Here is a 19,332-nt window from a genome sequence, read left to right as displayed (position 1 = left end):
GTTATTACCTTTGTAAAAAAAAAAAGTGCAGATAACATTATAAAGCACTGGTTCTTAACCTGGGTTCGATGGAACCTTAGGGGTTCGGTGAGTCGTGCTCAGGGGTTCGGCAGAGGTCAAAACACACCCGACTCATCGTGTAAATAAAAACTTCTCCCTATTTGCGTATTACGGGTACGGCAACAGCAGAAGTCAGACTGAATTGCAGGTGTGTAATTTGTTGTGAGTTTATGCACTGTGTTGGTTTTGTTCTTTGAACAAGGTGATGTTTATGCACGGTTCATTTTGTGCACCAGTAAAAAAAACATAGTAACACTTTAGTATGGGGAACATATTCGCCATTAATTAGTTGCTTATTAACATGCAAATTAGTAACATATTGGCTCTTAACTAGTCATTATTAAGTACTTATTAATGCCTTATTTGGCATGGCCTTATTATAACCCTAACCCTCTAACCCTGTCCCTAACCCTCTAACCCTAACCAAATAACTCTAAATTAAGTCTTTGTTACTTAGAACAGTGGTTCTCAAATGGGGGTACGCGTACCCCTGGGGGTACTTGAAGGTATGCCAAGGGGTATGTGAGATTTTTTTTAAATATTCTAAAAATAGCAACACTTCAAAAATCCTTTATAAATATATTTATTGAATAATACTTCAACAAAATATGAATGTAAGTTCATAAACTGAACATTAAATCAAGTAGGCTATTCCATTCATTACCATAAACCCAGAGTTTCCCCCGTGCCATGATGGTTTGACCCTCACTAAAATGTCTGTCAAGAAGAACTGTGAAAAGAAATGCAACAATGCGATATTCAGTGTTGACAGCTAGCTTTTTTGTGGACATGTTCCATAAATATTGATGTTAAAGATTTCTTTTTTTGTGAAGAAATGTTTAGAATTAAGTTCATGAATCCAGATGGGGGGGGGGGGGGGGGGGTTCAGGGGGGGCGAAGCCCTCCGACGCAAAATGATTATTAGCATTCAGACAGGTTAAAATGTTGCTAAAACCATCACTTTTCTATCAGTCACAGTGACTTTGACCAGTGCGATTGGAAGTCCATGCTCAATTATTGCCTCCGTAAATAAAACTTCGGCATTTATCACATCCAAAGAATCTGTTTGGGCGACGAAAAACGTTGAAAGTTTTCCACTTGTATCGCTAGCAACGGCATTAGACTTGTGTTTTTTTGTCCCAACGTGGTCTTTTACATAGCTAATTCCTCCGTGTCCGATCGAAAAATCTTGTCTGCACAAGGTGCAATTCGCGTAGTTTTCACCCTTTTTGGAACGGATAATTATTCCCGGATAGGCTTTTGAATATTCTTCACGGAATGACTGCAGTTTTCTTTTCGGTTTAAGACTCGTTTGCGATTTTTCTCCGGCTGATTCCATGATCGTTCGCTCGTTTGGAAACAATGGCAACTGGTGCCTCGTGCTTGGCAGCAGTGCTATAAATAGCCTCGCGCATGGCATTCGGAATTGCTCGATAGGAAGTTACGGGAAGCAGTGTCGATTGTCATTGTTGTTACGCGATTTCGTGAATAAAACTTTAAAAAAAAATAATAATTTTAATTAATGAAAAACCGTATTTTTTATCACTGCAACCGTAACCCGGTATAGGTTGATGAAAACCGTACTAATTATGGGAAAACCGGAGTAGTTGGCAGGTATGCACTGGCGCCGCTAAAATAAACCAAAACTGAAAGTTCTTAAGTGGGACATTAAAGGTTTGTTTGCTATACTTTTAACATTTAGTATTTTCCATTGTAACCCAGGTAATTTTATGTAACCAAGCGAGACACACGAATGAATGACCGCGTACATCCTGCGCCAGCTGATGGCTCGTATTACACAGATCGCTCAATAATCTAAATAAAACACTGCCCAATTCCCTTGTTCCATGAATCCCACATATGCGCATCTCTTGTTCACAAAGGTGCAGTATTTGCTTTATTTGTCAGGCATAACAGCTGGCGATGTGCAACACCAACCTGGAAGTTATGATTGAGATGCCAGCTTAAAGTCTGGCCACAGCTAGCTATACAAAATAGACCAGTACAAAGTCTCACAATAGCTTGTAATTAATATAGACAGTGATACAAAGTTAAATAAAATTACCTGGTTTACACCATTGAAGTATCATCTCGATATTATATGTATTGTACCTTGTTTTGGGGTTCTTAAAACATATTTTTACTACACGACAGTGCAAAACAACAGTAAATCAAGGCTATCGAGTGCTACTCGCAAGACGCAAAGTCAAATCGTGAAATGCTACCTTACCCAAGCAAAAACTATGCATGATTTATCCGGGAAAGTCTTGTTACCAATTTCCTTGACTAAGCCACACACAAAAAGTTGTAGGTCGCCATGCTTTTTGTTTTGCCGTGTAGAATGACATCTGGAGCACCAGATAGTTTGACATGTCTGGGAACTTCCCCGACGGATAATCCTTAAGAGCTGGGCAAATATTTTGACTCGATTGAGAGAAAAAAATGTGCCTGGGGGGCCAATGTGTATGTGTGTATAAATGATATATACACATTTAGCTGTAAAAATATGCTGTACAGTATGTGTGTTTGGGTCACTTTTTTTCAGAAACACTAATACAAAATTCACAATGTCCGATAGAATTAAAAAAAAAAAAGTTATGACAGACCACCTCAAAAAAACGGAATGGAATTTTACAGTTTTTACTGAATGGGACACCCAAAATGTACATTAAGATAAAGAAAGTGGGATTTACAATATTAACTATGAACAATAAAACACTGAATATTAACCACATATGAACATCGCTCCTTTTTTACTTCCCAGACCAGCTCCTCGATAGATTTGTATATTTTACAATCAAGCAAAACACAACAAAAATGTAACAAACAGCAAAATATGAATGCAAAATGTAATAAACACCTACAATATTATATATTGTCACTTTTATGCAGAAATTTGTTGTAAAAATTTGCTTCCACATTTTTTCCTGACACATGCGTTACGAGCTGGCTGCTCTGAAAACAAACCCCGCCCACTCTGCTTTGTTCCTCGTGCGAGGAACAAAGTATAACACTCAAAGGCGCAGATTTCAACCATTTAAATACTTTCTATAAAAATGGGACCCATTACCTCCCTGCTTGGCCCTCAGCATCAAGGGTTGGAATTGGGGGTTAAATCACCAAAAATGATTCCCGGGCGCAGCCACCGCTGCTGCCCAATGCTCCCCTCACCTCCCAGGGGGTGATCAAGGGCGATGGGTCAAATGCAGAGAATAATTTCGCCACACCTAGTGTGTGTGTGTGACAATCATTGGTACTTTAACTTTTAACTTAACTTTATAGTTCAAGACTTAGTCATTTAAAAACAACACTGCACATCATAATGGCGGCTACAATTTTGATGTTAAAGGTCTAAAAAAACTATCCGGCGGGCCGGATTGAAAATCTTAATGGGCCGCATGTGGCCCGCGGGCCGTATTTTGCCCAGGTCTGCCTTAAGATCACTCGTCAATTTTTTTTTTGATAGTGTGTTGGGATAGATTTCATTGCACAGTTTGATTTTTTGCTCCTATCTGATTTTAGCGGAAAGATCTTGGCCCCTTGCGTACTCAGATAGTTTGCACGCTGTTTGCTGCACATTAGCCATGTTTGCTGGATCACCATTTTGTTTACTTCTATTCAAAAGTCACGTGACTGAATACAACCCATAGTATTTTTTGTTGGCACCATTTTCGGGAAGATTCGGCAAACTTTGATCCAAAGGTTTAAAACCAAAATATTCACACAACGGTGCGGATGTATTCGTTTTTGCGATTATTTTTCTCTCCAAAATGTTTACTATTGCTTCTGTTGTCGTCGAGCTAGGTCGTTGCACTGTGTGATGCTAGCAACCCCGCCTCTTCGCACAGACACAGAGTCAAAGACACTTAACGAAGGACAAGATGCTTCACGACCTTTCTTTAATTCCACCATGGCTAAAACCGGAGAAAGGAGTGACTGCTCTTGAAGCTCGGCGCTTATCGAGGCTGGTAAAGTTCCCGAGTTCATTGCCATTAATGGTTTGGTTAATTGACTTACCCACAGGCCTAATGATCCTTATTTTAATCTCGGAATGGGCAAGTAGTCACACCATCAGTACAGAATGACCAATAAAAAGGCTCCTCACAGTGTAAAAACAAGTTAACCCCTCTTACTATTAACTCTCAGTTTTAGCTTCAATGACGAAGACAATGCAAAGGCCACTCTATTTTAAATGTGTGTCTGCAAGTATAAAAAGAAGTTAAGTGCTGCAAAACACAGAAATATCTTACCAAGACAAGTTTCTCACCTAGTTTCTTGGAATACCCATCCAATTTATAAGCAGCTTGTTCTAGTGCAGATACCTGCTCCTCAATCTGATTGATTTGGTCCAGGTAGGGCTGGAGGCTGGCATCTAAAGAAAAGAGTACACATTCCCCCGGGAGGTGAATAATAAAGTGGTAGGATTAAAGAAAACGCAATAACCAAGCTTGACTTACACTTATTGTTGAGATCCTGTAGATTCCGGCTGATGTTGATGCTGATGTCCTTCATCTCCATGTACTTCAAGCTAGTTAGCTTGTTCATGTTCTCCAACAGACGGTAATCCTCGCAAGTGGCTGAAATACAGCAGGTAATGAAATGTGATCACTGGCTTGGTCAATGAAATGTAAACAATTAGTTTATTACTTAGCTGTTTGTTTACATGCTTTTTTTATTTCTCTTTGCTATTTGGGCTTATTGTACAATAATTAGAATAAAAACTAAGAATCATCTTTTTATATGATGTACTTAGTCCAAAAGTACACTTCATGTTTAGTGACATGCTAATTCTTATTTTTACACAATTTTGGAAATAAGAGTTAAAAGGCCAGTAAGCCTTTAGAGGTTTTATGGCCAAATCCACACGAACACAGATACTTAAACGCATAATTATCTCTGCATACTTTTGTCTTTAAAAACACTGGCACAATGAGATTTAAACATGGGATTATATGTACATTCCTGCAACTTTCTGTTTGTAAAAAAATATATTGATTAGTATTTATTTAACATAATAACATCATTTCATGATTCATATTTATAAATTAAGATTAAATTAAGGGGGAAAAAAAAGGTTTTCTCTAAAGAAGGGTTTGGTGAATGTGCATATGAAACTGGTGGGGTTTGGTACCTCCAACAAGGTTAAGAACCACTGCATTAGGCGCAATAAGTGTTCAATTTCAGCCTAAACCCTTTCGGTCTGCAACATTTTCAATGTATGAATGTACAACTGTTTGTTTATGTAAAACTGTTTGCAGGCATGTGATTTGACCACAATGAAAAAGACTGAAAAAATTTCCGGGGGTCTGAGGGACGAAGGCCCCCAGCCAGGTCCAGGGCGGTGCCCTGGTGGGGGGACAACCGAAGCTCCTGGTTTTTCACCAATTTAACATGCTAAAATTAACAAAGACAGCACCATTTGAAGAAAATATTTTAGTGTTTAAAGACATGAAAACATTAATAGAACATACCTTGCTTTAAGTTGTTTCATATGTTTTTGGCGTTTCGCATGTACTTTCAAAGCCTTGAAACCTCGTGATCCATAGTCAATATTATCATGACACCACGTGCACAAAACCTTTCCGGGACGATCGATTTTCCGAATAAAATCACCGAACAAAGTCATAACTTCCTTCTTCCCAACAGTATCAGTGATTTCCCTTTCCATCCAGTCCCATTGAAACTGAATTTTGACATGTTTATCAATTTCTTTTACTCGTAAAGCGTCCTTTCTCTCGAGAACCGACATCGTTTACATATGGAAAATGGCGGTAATAACCATTATGAATGATGACGTTCTTTGACGATCGATTTTCCGAATAAAATCACCGAACAAAGTCGTAACTTCCTTCTTCCCAACAGTATCAGTGATTTCCCTTTCCATCCAGTCCCATCGAAACTTATTTTTGACATGTTTATCAATTTCTTTTACTCTTAAAGCGTCCTTTCTCTTGAGAACCGACATCGTTTACATATGGAAAATGGCGGTAATAACCATTATGAATGATGACGTTTATGGACGATCGATTTTCCGAATAAAATCACCGAACAAAGTCGTAACTTCCTTCTTCCCAACAGTATCAGTGATTTCCCTTTCCATCCAGTCCCATCGAAACTTATTTTTGACATGTTTATCAATTTCTTTTACTCGTAAAGCGTCCTTTCTCTTGAGAACCGACATCGTTTACATATGGAAAATGGCGGTAATAACCATTATGAATGATGACGTTCTTAACGTCATCATTCATAACAGATGTCCTGATTGGTCATAAGTAGTGATGGGTCTGGCAACACCGATGCATCGGCGCATGCGTCGAGCGAAACCCTGTGTCGGTGTGCGTACCGCTTTTAGAAAGTCACGTGACCGATCATGAGCTGTTTTGGTCACGTGACCGATACGCGAACTGTGTCGCACTGACGCCTCCTCTGTGCCCTGTGAGCGTGTCTTTTCTACAGCCGGAGAAATAATAACTAAGAAGAGAAAGCGTCTAAAATTGAATACGTTGGAAAAACTGTTTTTTTTTAAATAAAAATGTGTAAAAAAATAATAATAATTTCCAGGTCCACAAGCATCCTCATTCACAACACGTTCTCTTAGATTTCCATGTTATGATACATGTTCACATTATTTATTGACTGTATCTAAAAAAGACAAAAAATATATTTTTATTTAAATGAAGTTATGAAATAATCCTAAATGAAATACAATGACTTGGTTTATATTATTGTATATACTAGGTCAGTGGTTCTCAACCTTTTTTCAGCAATGTACCCCCTGTGAATTTTTTTTTAATTCAAGTACCCCCTAATCAGAGCAAAGCATTTTTGGTTGAAAAAAAAAAAGATAAAGAAGTAAAATACAGCACTATGTCATCAGTTTCTGATTTATTAAATTGTATAACAGTGCAAAATATTGCTCATTTGTAGTGGTCTTTCTTGAAGTATTTGGAAAAAAAGATATACAAATAACTAAAAACTTGTTGAAAAATAAACAAGTGATTCAATTATAAATAAAGATTTCTACACATAGAAGTAATCATCAACTTAAAGTGCCCTCTTTGGGGATTGTATTAGAGATCCATCTGGATTCATGAACTTAATTCTAAACATTTCTTCACAAAAAAAAAAATCTTTAACATCAATATTTATGGAACATGTCCACAAAAAATCTAGCTGTCAACACTGAATATTGCATTGTTGCATTTCTTTTCACAGTTCTTTTTGACAGACATTTTAGTGACAAACCTGAGCTTGTGCTTCACTGAGTTTATGAACTTACATTCATATTTTGTTGAAGTATTATTCAATAAATATATTTATAAAGGATTTTTGAATTGTTGCTATTTTTAGAATATTTTTAAAAAATCTCACGTACCCCTTGGCATACCTTCAAGTACCCCCAGGGGTACGCGTACCCCCATTTGAGAACCACTGTACTAGGTCATAAAATCAGTGTCAGTTGAGTCGGTCCATAGGTTGCCTGTAGAGATTTTTAATGTCCAGCAGATGTCAGTATTTAGTGACACAGTATCAATACAGTTTTGCAATGTGTCGAAACGCTTCATGACGCCTCATCAACCCATCACTAGTCACAAGGAACATATCGACCAACCAACTACGGCGTAATATAAACTACGTCTTGAGTCTTGATTTAGGGTCGGGGAAAAAAACGGAAAAACGGGAGTCATTGTTTTTTTTTCCCGAGATTAAAAAAGACGGAATTCCGACTTTAGACGGAAAAATCACATGCCTGTGTTTGTTTATTTTGTTGACCACTGATCGAAGAAGAATAATAAACTAAACTATATCGGCTACTGAGATAAAAAAAAAAAAGTGTTCTGCTGGTAGTGTGCCTCAGAATTGTTTCAATGAAAAAAAGTGGCTTGGCTCAGAAAAGGTTGAAAACCACTAGTCTAAGTCACCTGTGAGTTCTCCTTGCAGGAAGACTGACATCTTCTCAAACATGTCTACACACAACTCGTTGATGTCGGGCTCTGCGGGTTCCACGGCCTCTTCTGCTGTTTCCACACCGCCGTCACCTGAACGTAAATAAGACGTTTAGATTATTCTACAATCTTTTATGTGAAGTAGTTGTAGGGCAGAAGGCGCCATAAAAGCCGTGTCATTTTAGTTGTTGTCAGACGTTAGCATTAGCATGCTACGGAAGCAGGAAAGGAAACTCGCTCACTGTTGGTGGTTTTTTTAACAGTGGGTACCGGAGTTTCCTTAACGTCTTCTGAGCCGTCTCCTTGACTCCTACAATCTTCGGTGGCGTTCAGAGGAGCCGCTTGGGCCCCGGGTGACCTGGAGATGCTGTCCATCGCGGCAGCGTCGTCTCCCGTTGCGGCCATTTTGTTTATGTTTGGACATCCGCGTGACAGTCACACTTCCGGTGCTCCTTTTTCAAATCAAAACATTCCTTGTTTTCATCCCTTAAACGTTCGTAAATCAACATGGATATGAATATCAATATAATTTATTCAAAAGTAAATGTTTACTTTTGGTATAGTTAATTATAGTGACATGTTTTAGATTTGGCTGTGTTTCAATTTTATTTTTTTTAATTTATTTTTTATATATAAACCTTTATTCATAAATTTCAACATTTACAAACAGTTGAAAATAATAATCAAAGTAAGTACAAAACAGTACAAAACAGCGCCAGGGGGTTGTAAATTGTACATAATGTAAATAATTCAATGTATATCTGATGATTAACTTGTGGGATGCCTGTATTATGCTGATAGTATATATTTGTAACATGAATTGATTTACGTGGACCCCGACTTAAATAAGTTGAAAAACTTATTCGGGTGTTACCATTTAGTGGTCAATTGTACAGAATAAGTACTGTACTGTGAAATCTACTAATAAAAGTTTCAATCAATCAAAAATAATTTCAAAGTAACTAAAATAGAATGATATATATATATGTATATATATATATATATATATATATATATATATATATATATATATATAATAAACAAAGTGCAAAGCCATAGGCTCACTCAATCTCAGTAAATAACTTAAATTTGGAACACAGCATCATCGTTTTCACAGCTTTTTGGTTGTTAGAGGTAGAGATTGTTTTAATGTAGAGTTTTAAATCTTTTTTAAAGGCACAAAAAACAGGTCGGGTATGGAGAAACTTACATTTATGAATATAAAACTTAGCCAAAAGTATAATGAGGTTGCAAAGGTAAATTTCCTTTTCAAATTTTTGTTCATACAGTGTAAATCGGCTGTGTTTCAATTTGTGCACTTTCCACTATTATGGAAAGTACGTCCAGCTGAGCTAAATACCCGGATGTTGCACTCGGTACCTACACAAACATTACGTCACTTCCTGTCAAGCTGTTTTTTTAATAAACCTTTATATATAATATTCAACATTTACCTACATTCAAGCAAAGAAATAATAAACAAAACAAGTACATAAACAGTACAAAACAGCGCCAGGGGGTTGTAAACTCAATAAAGTAATTAAAATAGAATTCAAAATATATATATGTAACAAAATGTAAAGTCATAGGCTCACACATGTTCCGTAAATAATCCAAATTTGGAACACCGCATCATAGTTTTCACAGGTTTTTGGTTGTTGGACGTAGAGGGAGTTTTGAAGTAGAGTTTTAATTATTTTTTTAAAGTGCAAAAAAACAGGTCAGGTATTGAGAAACTTGCATTTGTGAATATACAACTTAGCCAATAGTAGTATAATGAGATTGCAAAGGTAAAATTTCTTTAAAAAAATGTTTCCATAAAGTGTAAATCCAAATAGCACATATTTAAAGTTGCACTCAACTCACATACCGAAAAACCTCTGTGGTTCACGCCTGCACAAACATTACGTCACTTCCTGTCGAGCTGTTTTTACTACAACGGAGCTTTTGTGACGTCACGTGGTTTTAACGTTTTGTTAGTGTTTTATATCAAAATAAATCGCTCGCCTAGTAGTAAAAGAGAACAAGAATATAACAATTAACAAGGGGAAGATTTAAAAAAAGTAAACTATGGAGTATTATCGCCACAATTTCAACCACTTTCACTCTTATGTCATTGCAATGAGTGACGCACGGGGGCGACGGACTCCCATGGACTAATCCATCCAGCCATCCATTTTCTACCGCTTGTCCTCCACCCATCCAACCAATTTTCCTACCGCTTGTCATATCCTTTTTTTAAAGTTTTTTTTTCAACCCTTATCGGCAAGGAGGGCGCAAACAGCTCCTTGCGTTTGTAAACAAAGGGACGGCTGCTCAACTGATCAAAGCCGAACACAAAACGGCCCGAAAAGAAAAAGAAAAATAACGAAAACACACAAAAGCGCCCAAGAACCATAATTAGTGGTTTATGGAAAAGATAAGTCATTTAAAAAAAGCAAGAAAAGTTCAGAAGAATACCAATACCATATTTTAATTTTCCTGAGGGAACTCTCCTGAAGGAATCAATAAAGTACTATCTATCTATCTATCTATCAAAAATAAAGTAAAATGAATGTTCCCTCCGGGTTCTCCGGCTTCCTCCCACCTCCAAAGACATGCACCTAGGGGATAGGCTGATTGGCAACACTAAAATTGGCCCTAGTGAATGAATGTGAGTGTGAATGTTGTCTGTCTATCTGTGTTGGCCCTGCGATGAGGTGGCGACTTGTATCACTGTTGATCAAGTATGCGTTGCATTCCCGTATGTGTTTATACAGAAGTTGCACATATCTTGTGACTGGGCCGGTACGTTGTTAGAATGGATGAAAAGCGGACGAGACGACAGCTCGTAGAGGACCTTAAATTCAGTGCCTTTAAGGCACGCCCCCAAGACTGTGGTCCAGTCGCACTACGAGATATAATAACTGAACACCTTTGTTCGATAATGAAGGTTGCCTCAGCTCAAAGCCTGAGCCCCGACATTAATGAACTAGCATCCAAGAAAAGATGGCAGGTATCTGGCTTGGGCACAAGAGATTAGATCAGTGTGTTGCAAACTGAGCAGTTTAAAGTCCTGAATGGTTGGTTTATTCATTGTTATTTTATTTTCAAATTTATTAGCCTGTGGAAAAAGTTAATGTTGATATTTACTTCAGAAGGCTGCATATAGAAAAGAGGCATTACATTTTTATTTAAATTGTGTTTGATATGCCATTGATATTTTTTTATTATTATTATTATTATTATTTGAAACTCGATTTTGCATGTCACTATAAAGTTATATAAGCCTTGCTTGTTCAATATTCAATGCAAAACTTGTTTGTATCCCTATTAAAAGGTTAATTTGTTCAACCTTGGCCCGCGGCTTTGTTCAGTTTTAAATTTTGGCCCACTCTATTTGAGTTTGACACCCCTGCCTTAGAGGAAGGGTTGAAAGAGCTGGTGTGCAGGGTGAGTGAGTCCTTCATGATGCTGCAGGCACTCTCCCTGCATCTCCGTATGTAACGTTCTGAGATGTTGGAAAGACCGCTTCCCACGGACTTCTGTGCAGCCTACACCGCCCTCTGCAGAGCCTTCCTCTCCGCTGCCGTGCCACACGCTGATGCCGGTGCAGAGCACGCTCTCCACCACACAGTTGTAGAAGCTCCTCAGGACTGTGCTCTGCGTCCAGCTTCAGAAAAGTTGCAGGTCGGCCTTCCTGACCAAACAGGTGCTCCAGGTGAGGGCCTTGGTTATGTGCACACCTTGGTAACTGAAGCTGGAGACCAGTTCCACAGCTGCTTCTCCAATGCGCAGGGGAGGAGAGTGGGGCTCTGTTCTTCTGAAGTCGACCACCCCCTCCTTGGTCTTTCTCACAATGAGAGGTTGTTTTCTCTGAACCGTTGCTCCAAATGTTCAACCTCCTGTCTGTGTTCGGACTCATCATTTGTTAGTGATGCGTCCCACAACTGCTGTGTTGTCCGCAAACTTTATTCTATGACAGCTAGAGTGTCTCCCCGAGCAGTCATACGTCAGCAGAGTGAACAGGAGGGGGCTCGGCATACAACCCTGAGTAGTGTTGGAGGAGACAGTGTTGTGGATCCTGACAGGCTTAGGTCTATTTGGTCAGGAAGTCCAGGAGCCAGTTCCCCAGTGTGGGACTCTGTGAGGCAGCATCATCATCATCATCATCATCAATGTGCGGCCATAGCCGAGAGACCTTACACAACCCTCCACCAGCAGTCGGGGTCACCCATGGCAGAGCCCAGCTCTGAAACAAGGATCCCAGTGTCCCGTGAGGTGACCCCTGGTAGATTGTTTCCAAAGGAGGAGCTTTGATATCAGCTCCGTCTTGGCACGGAAGCAGTGACCAGCAAACTGCGCGCGACGTTGGCTTAGCCGGGTGCTTGCTTATGTTGGTATAGCAACCTTCAAGGTGTTTGTGAAGGCGCGCATTGAGGGTCCAGGTCTCGGAGCCGTACATGAGGATGGGCTCGATGGTAGACATGAAGAGTGTGAGGCACAGAACAGCACAGTTCTTCATCTCTGTGGAAACACTCAGGTTCAGACGTAACAAGTCCAGCTTGTTGTCAAGGGAGTGCACATTGGCCAGGAAGAGAGTTGGGATCGGCAGCCTGATAGCCTTTAGCTGGCCCTCAGAACTCTGTAGTCTGCTCTGCCACTCCGTTGTCCTCAGGATCTGCTGGCTTCCCAGCACAGATTTCAGCTTCGGTGGAATTGTGATAACCGAACTGTCTTTGATGTCTCAATGTTCAGTTGGGCTGTATTACACACGCGGATTTAGTACTAAACCGTACCTAAAAACGGACTAAAGGGTCTTAGTAGGTCTTACTTCTAGCTCTGCCACGGCGTTGTCCTCAGGAGCTGCTGTCTTCCCAGTGTGGATTTCAGCTTCGGTGGAATTGTGATAACCGAACTGTCTTTGATGTCTCAATGTTCAGTTGGGCTGTATTACACACGCGGATTTAGTACTAAACCGTAGCTAAAAACGGACTAAAAGGTCTTAAAGTAGGTCTTACTTCTGCTCTGCCACGGCGTTGTCCTCAGGAGCTGCTGTCTTCCCAGTGTGGATTTCAGCTTTGGTGGAATTGTGATAACCGAGCAGTCTTTGATGTCTCAAAGTTCAGTTGGGCTGTACTCCATCCATCCATTTTCTACCACTTATTCCCTTTGGGGTCTCGAGGGGCGCTGGAGCCTATCTCAGCTACAATCGGGCGGAAGGCGGCGTACACCCTGGACAAGTCGCCACCTCATCGCAGGGCCAACACAGATAGACAGACAACATTCACATTCACCCACTAGGACCAAATTTAGTGTTGCCATTCAACCTATCCCCAGGTGCATGTCTTTGGAAGTGGGAGGAAGCCGGAGTACCCGGAGGGAACTCACGCAGTCACGGGGAGGACATGCAAACTCCACACAGAAAGATCCCGAGCCCGGGATTGAACCCAAGACTACTCAGGACCTTCGTATTGTGAGGCAGATGCACTAACCCCTCTTCCACCGTGCTGCCCTGGGCTGTACTCCACACGTGAATTTAGTACTAAACCATAGCTAAAAACGGTCTCAAAGATCTTAAAGTAGGTCTTACTTCCGGGAGCGAGAGATGCAATGTGCGCTTGGAAGCGTCGTTTATCGTCTCCAGAATCCTAAACAAAAAGACATGTGTGTTCTTGTCTCTAATTGTGAACGATAGGCAAAAATCCAAAAAAAGTATCACATTCCTGTTTCTCCCGTGTGCTTTTCCTGGCCGCCCCGCTCTCACGCTTTCTCTCTCTCCCCAGTTGTCATGGCAGCCAAGAAAGGCGGGAAGTTCTTAAACACACCTTGCAGAAATCGCCACACCCTGCATATAGTAATTGCACACACCGGTTCTTTCCCTTAATGTTCCGTCACTAATCCAGACCACGCCAAGCTTCCTCCTGTCAGTTCATGTGCAAGTCTTTTTTCATTGTTTCATTAGTTACTTGGTTTTTGTGCACAGCCTTTTACCCGCCTTCCTACAGCCACTCTATTTACTTTAATCCCTTAAATGTTTCATGGCACAGGCTCCTCCACCCAGTGCAATTATTTTTTAGATCCTTCCCTTTTTTGCATATTAGACCTTTTGAACTGTTACGTTTGTTACGTGCTCTGCTTCTGGGACCCAGCCTTTTCTGAGCGTAACACAGCACTGAAATGTGTCTGTGACTTTTGTCTGTAAATACAGTCTTTGTGTTTTGTTACCTTGTTAGCTGTGTTTTCGATAAATTGTCATTGCATCAAAATCAAGACGCATTTACCAATTTAAGAGTGTCAATAATTAATTTTCAGTATTTAACTCCGCACCAATTTTGGGGGAAACATTTTCATATTTAGTTTTTCCCGTAGTAATTTGTTGTTGTTGTTTTTCTTACAAAAAGAACATAAAACATTAAAAACAAACACAAATAAGAAAAACCTAATATTAATGGATGGATCTGAAGCTGCTGAAAGTAGTGTTGATAGTAGAGATATCCGATAATATCGGGCCGCCAATATTATCGGCCGATAAATGCTTTAAAATGTAATATCGGAAATTATCAGTATCGGTTCGGAAATTATCGGTATCGGTTTCAAAATGTAAAATTGATGACTTTTTAAAACGCCGCTGTATGTAGTGGTACACGGACGTAGGGAGAAGTACAGAGCGCCAATAAACCTTAAAGGCACTGCCTTTGCGTGCCGGCCCAATCACATAATATCTACGGCTTTTTACACACACAAGTGAATGCATGGCATTCTTGGTCAACAGCCATACACAGGTCACACTGAGGGTGGCCGTATAAACAACTTTAACACTGTTACAAATATGCGCCAGACTGTGAACCCACACCAAACAAGAAGGACAAACACATTTCGGGAGAACATCCGCGCCGTAACACAACATAAACACAACAGAACAAATACCCAGAACCCCTCGCAGCACTATCTCTTCCGGGACTAATATACACCCCCCCGCTATCCCCCCCCCCCCCCCGCCCCACAACCCCCCCCCCCCCCCCCAACCCCGCCCACCTCAACGTCCTCATGCTCTCTCAGGGAGAGCATGTCCCAACTTCCAAGCTGCTGTTTTGAGGCATGTTAAAAAAAAAAAAGCACTTTGTGACTTCAATAATAAATATGGCAGTGCCATGTTGGCATTTTTTTCCATAACTTGAGTTGATTTATTTTGGAAAACCTTGTTACATTGTTTAATGCAGTGTTTTTCAACCTTTTTTGAGCCAAGGCACATTTTTTGCGTTGAAAAAATGCGGAGTCACACCACCAGCAGAAATCACTAAAAAAACCAAACTCAGTTGACAGTAAAAAGTCGCAATTTTTGGATATGACTTTAAACCATAACCAACCAAGCATCACTGTAGCTCTTGTCTCAAAGTAGGTGTACTGTCACCACCTGTCACATCACACCCTGACTTGTTTTGCTGTTTTCCTGTGTGGTGTTTTAGTTCTTGTCTTACGCTCTTATTTTTTTTGGTATTTTCCTGTAGCAGTTTCATGTCTTCCTTTGAGCGATATTTCCCGCATCTACTTTGTTTTAGCAATCAAGACTATTTTAGTCGTTTTTAATCCTTCTTTGTGGGGACATTGTTGATTGTCATGTCATGTTCGGATGCACATTGTGGACGCCCTCTTTGCTCCACAGTAAGTCTTTGCTGTCGTCCAGCATTCTGTTTTTGTTTACTTTGTAGCCAGTTAGGTTTTAGTTTCGTTCTGCGTAGCCTTACCTAAGCTACAATGCCTTTTCTTAGGGGCACTCACCTTTTGTTTATTTTTGGTTTAAGCATTAGATACGACGACAAACCCTTGTCGTCTCACACAACGTGTTCCCGACATCTACAAAGCAATTAAATTACCGGCTCCCACCTACTGATATGGAAGAGTATTACACGGTTACGCTGCCGAGCTCTAGACAGCACCGACACACAACATCGGCACATAATTTGCAGATTATAATTAGTGGTTGGCAAAAAATATTTTTAACCCAAATATGTGAAATTACATAATCTCCCACGGCACATCAGACTATATCCCGCGGCACAGTGGTTGAAAAACACTGGTTTAATGCATCCAGCGGGGCATCACAATAAAATTAGGCATAATAATGTGTTAATTCCACAACTGTATACATCGGTATCGGTTGATATCGGAATCGGTAATTAGGAGCTGGACAATATCGGGATATCGGATATCGGCAAAAAAGCCATTATCGGACATCTCTAGTTAAAAGTTTTAAAAAAATCATATCACTTACTCATAAGACTCTTACTATTTTGACCATTTTTCGGCGGAGGAGGGATCGTGTGAATTTTTGGAAAAAACTGTCATAGGTCCAAAAAATAATAATGCATCAAAATCAGTGTTGCCGTGAATTATTGACCTAAAGGCTGTATTTATGTCACCTATACCACGTTGCATATTTTGTTTTCCCTTAATAAAAAATGTTGGTTGTTTTTTTTTTTTACAAAAAGAGCATGAAATGTAAAACGATTAGAATTATATTAAAACTTAAATCTATGGATAGGTCTGAGCAGGGGCGTCACTAGCTTTTAAGAACAGGGGGGGCTTAGCCCCAAGGAGATGCACAGGATGCGAGCGAACGTTACGCACGAGCACAAAACTTCACAAACGGCTAACAAAGACTTAGAAATTATTCATTGTTATTATTATTTTTTTTAAATGCACGGGACGAAATGAAATGCTCCCCGGGACGATGCCTTTTAACCATTTTTTTCTTTTTCTTTTTATGTATTTATTCATTTTACATTTCATATTAAATGTCTTGGTTTTTCCTCCCTCTGAAAATTCTATGAAATGTTTAACAAGCCATCCTATAATAATACAACAGCTATTAATGTAACAATACAATAAAACAAATATATTTAATTATGTTTTTGTCATTATTTTAACAATAGGCTAATGTACATTACTTTATATAGATTCTACAAGAAACACAAAACTTAAAAACTAAATTATTTTCAATTGCACACACAAGGTTTCGTGCAGCTTCACTCATTGTAAAGGAAGATAGTGTGCTTCGTACACCTGCAGGACCGCAAGCAAGGTCGCAGAGAAAATGCGGACTGGAATTTGAGTGATGTGGGCATTTTCTATATGAACAAGTGGAATGGATTGGATACCGACGCACTAAAGGGGCTCTCTACCTTACGCTACGAAGTGAGGGGAAACTGAGTGAATAATAACAGGTTATATGATTATTTATTTAAACTCATATTCGGGCCACTTTATAATGAATATGTATTTGTAAAAAAAAATATATATATATATATATATAACACCAAATTATTTAGGGGGGCTTAAGAATATTTTAGGGGGGCTTGAGCCCCCGTAAAATAGGCCTAACAACGCCAATGGTTCTGAGGCTGTTGATGAATTTAAAGCTTTGGGGGTTTAAAAAAATATATATTTTTGAGAGCGACCGTTTTTCGGCTAAGAGGGAATAGTGGGAGTTATTTTGTCTCCAGCAGGTTGGACTACTGTGACGGCCTTCTCACTGGGCTCTCTAAACAAGCTGTAAAACAATTGCAGTACACCCACAGTGCTGCTGCTCGAGTCTTGACTAGAACCAGGAAATATGACCGCTTTAGTCCAGTGCTTGGGTCACTGCGCTGGCTTCCATGTTGCTCAGAGAACAGACTTTAATAAAACAAGCTCTGCACGTGCACAGGTCTTTTTATGGTCTTTTTATGGAGATATTGAGGTAGAACACAATAAAAAGTGGCAGGATGACTGGAATAAGGAAACAAAAGGTAGGGAGTATTACAAAGTCCAGAGGAGAGTATTGTAAAGAGAGGATTGGAATAGAAATAGGAAGGAAGAACACATTAATACTAGAATGAGATTAGGACATACATATTTAAATAGTTCATTGAAATTGATAGGGAAATATAAAACAGGGCTGTGTGACTGTTGCCATCAGTGTAGGGCATGTTTTAACACATTGTAGGAAATACAATAGAGAGAGGGAAATACTGGAAAATAAGTTAGTGAAAGAAGTCTAGGTTAGTAGTTTGAGTTTATTTGGAACACAATTTCCAGTTTCTCTAGTCAACACGTTCGAAAAGGAGTAGGACGAAGCAGAGTTTATTTAATCCCAACCCCTTTTCCTTTACATAGCAGTTGCTAAAACGTTTGTTCACTTCCTGTTCTCAATTTATTCACAATACATTCCATTAGTAATAACAATACAAATAAAGAAATAAATCAATAAGAATTGGTGAAGTAAGTTACATTTCATATGGCGAGATAAATAAGATGATCTAGAAAATGAATGAATGGATGAAATAAATTCAGAATGTTTATCACGGTTCTTCTTCTTTGTACTTTGTAAACACTTTAAGTTTGAAGAGTTTCTTGAAGTGGATCATATTAGTACATTGTTTGATTGCTTTGCTTAATCCATTTCATAATTGAATTCCACATACTGATGTACGAAAGGTCTTAAGTGTTGTACGTGCATACAAATGTTTTAAATTACATTTTTCCTCTAAGAATATATTTCTCCTCTTTTGTTGAGAAGAATTGTTGTACAAACCCCGTTTCCATAAGAGTTGGGAAATTGTGTTAGATGTAAATATAAACGGAATACAATGATTTGCAAATCCTTTTCAACCCACATTCAATTGAATACACTACAAAGACAACATATTTGATGTTCAAACTCATAAACTTCCGTACGGTTCTTTTCCTCTTTGGTCCGGAGGACACAACGTTTCCAAAAACAATTTGAAATGTGGACTCGTCAGACCACAGAACACTTTTCCACTATGTATCAGTCCATCTTAGATGAGTTCAGGCCCAGCGAAGCCGACGGCGTTTCTGGGTGTTGTTGATAAACGGTTTTCGCCTTGCATAGGAGAGTTTTAACTTGCACTTACAGATGTAGCGACCAACTTTAGTTACTGACAGTGGGTTTCTGAAGTGTTCCTGAGCCCATGTGGTGATATCCTTTACACACTGATTTCGCCTGTTGATGCAGTACAGCCTGAGGGATCGAAGGTCACGGGCTTAGCTGCTTACGTGCAGTGATTTCTCCAGGTTCTCTGAACCCTTTGATGATATTACGGACCGTAGATGGTGAAATCCCTAAATTCTTTGCAATAGCTGGTTGAGAAAGGTTTTTCTTAAACTGTTCAACAATTTGCTCACGCATTTGTTGACAAAGTGGTGACCCTCGCCCTATCCTTGTTTGTGAATGACTGAGCATTTCATGGAATCTACTTTTATACCCAATCATGGCACCCACCTGTTCCCAATTTGCCTGCTCACTTGTGGGATGTTCCAAATAAGTGTTTGATGAGTATTC

General features: G+C 39.5%; 1 protein-coding gene across 2 annotated transcripts in view; it reads right to left on the bottom strand.

The window, feature by feature from the left end:
• Nucleotides 1-19,332, bottom strand: part of LOC133617871 (biogenesis of lysosome-related organelles complex-1 subunit 2-like) — an 87,576-nt gene that overhangs the window by 1,682 nt on the left and 66,562 nt on the right. Inside the window, exons 1-4 of one of the 2 annotated variants that reach the window (XM_061978195.2) lie at nt 8,249-8,457; nt 7,983-8,099; nt 4,518-4,637; nt 4,328-4,432 (exon numbers count right to left, since the gene is read on the bottom strand). In XM_061978195.2, coding sequence (XP_061834179.1) covers nt 4,328-4,432; nt 4,518-4,637; nt 7,983-8,099; nt 8,249-8,411 — 505 coding nt within the window. In that variant the 5' untranslated portion in view covers nt 8,412-8,457. Of the gene's footprint in view, nt 1-4,327; nt 4,433-4,517; nt 4,638-7,982; nt 8,100-8,248; nt 8,458-19,332 lie in introns of those variants that run through there. The other variant, XM_061978196.2, reaches the window with a different exon arrangement.

The sequence above is a fragment of the Nerophis lumbriciformis genome, linkage group LG18 (assembly GCF_033978685.3).
Source record: "Nerophis lumbriciformis linkage group LG18, RoL_Nlum_v2.1, whole genome shotgun sequence".
Classification (NCBI taxonomy): Eukaryota; Metazoa; Chordata; class Actinopteri; order Syngnathiformes; family Syngnathidae; genus Nerophis; species Nerophis lumbriciformis.
This window is presented reverse-complemented; position numbering and strand designations above follow the sequence as displayed.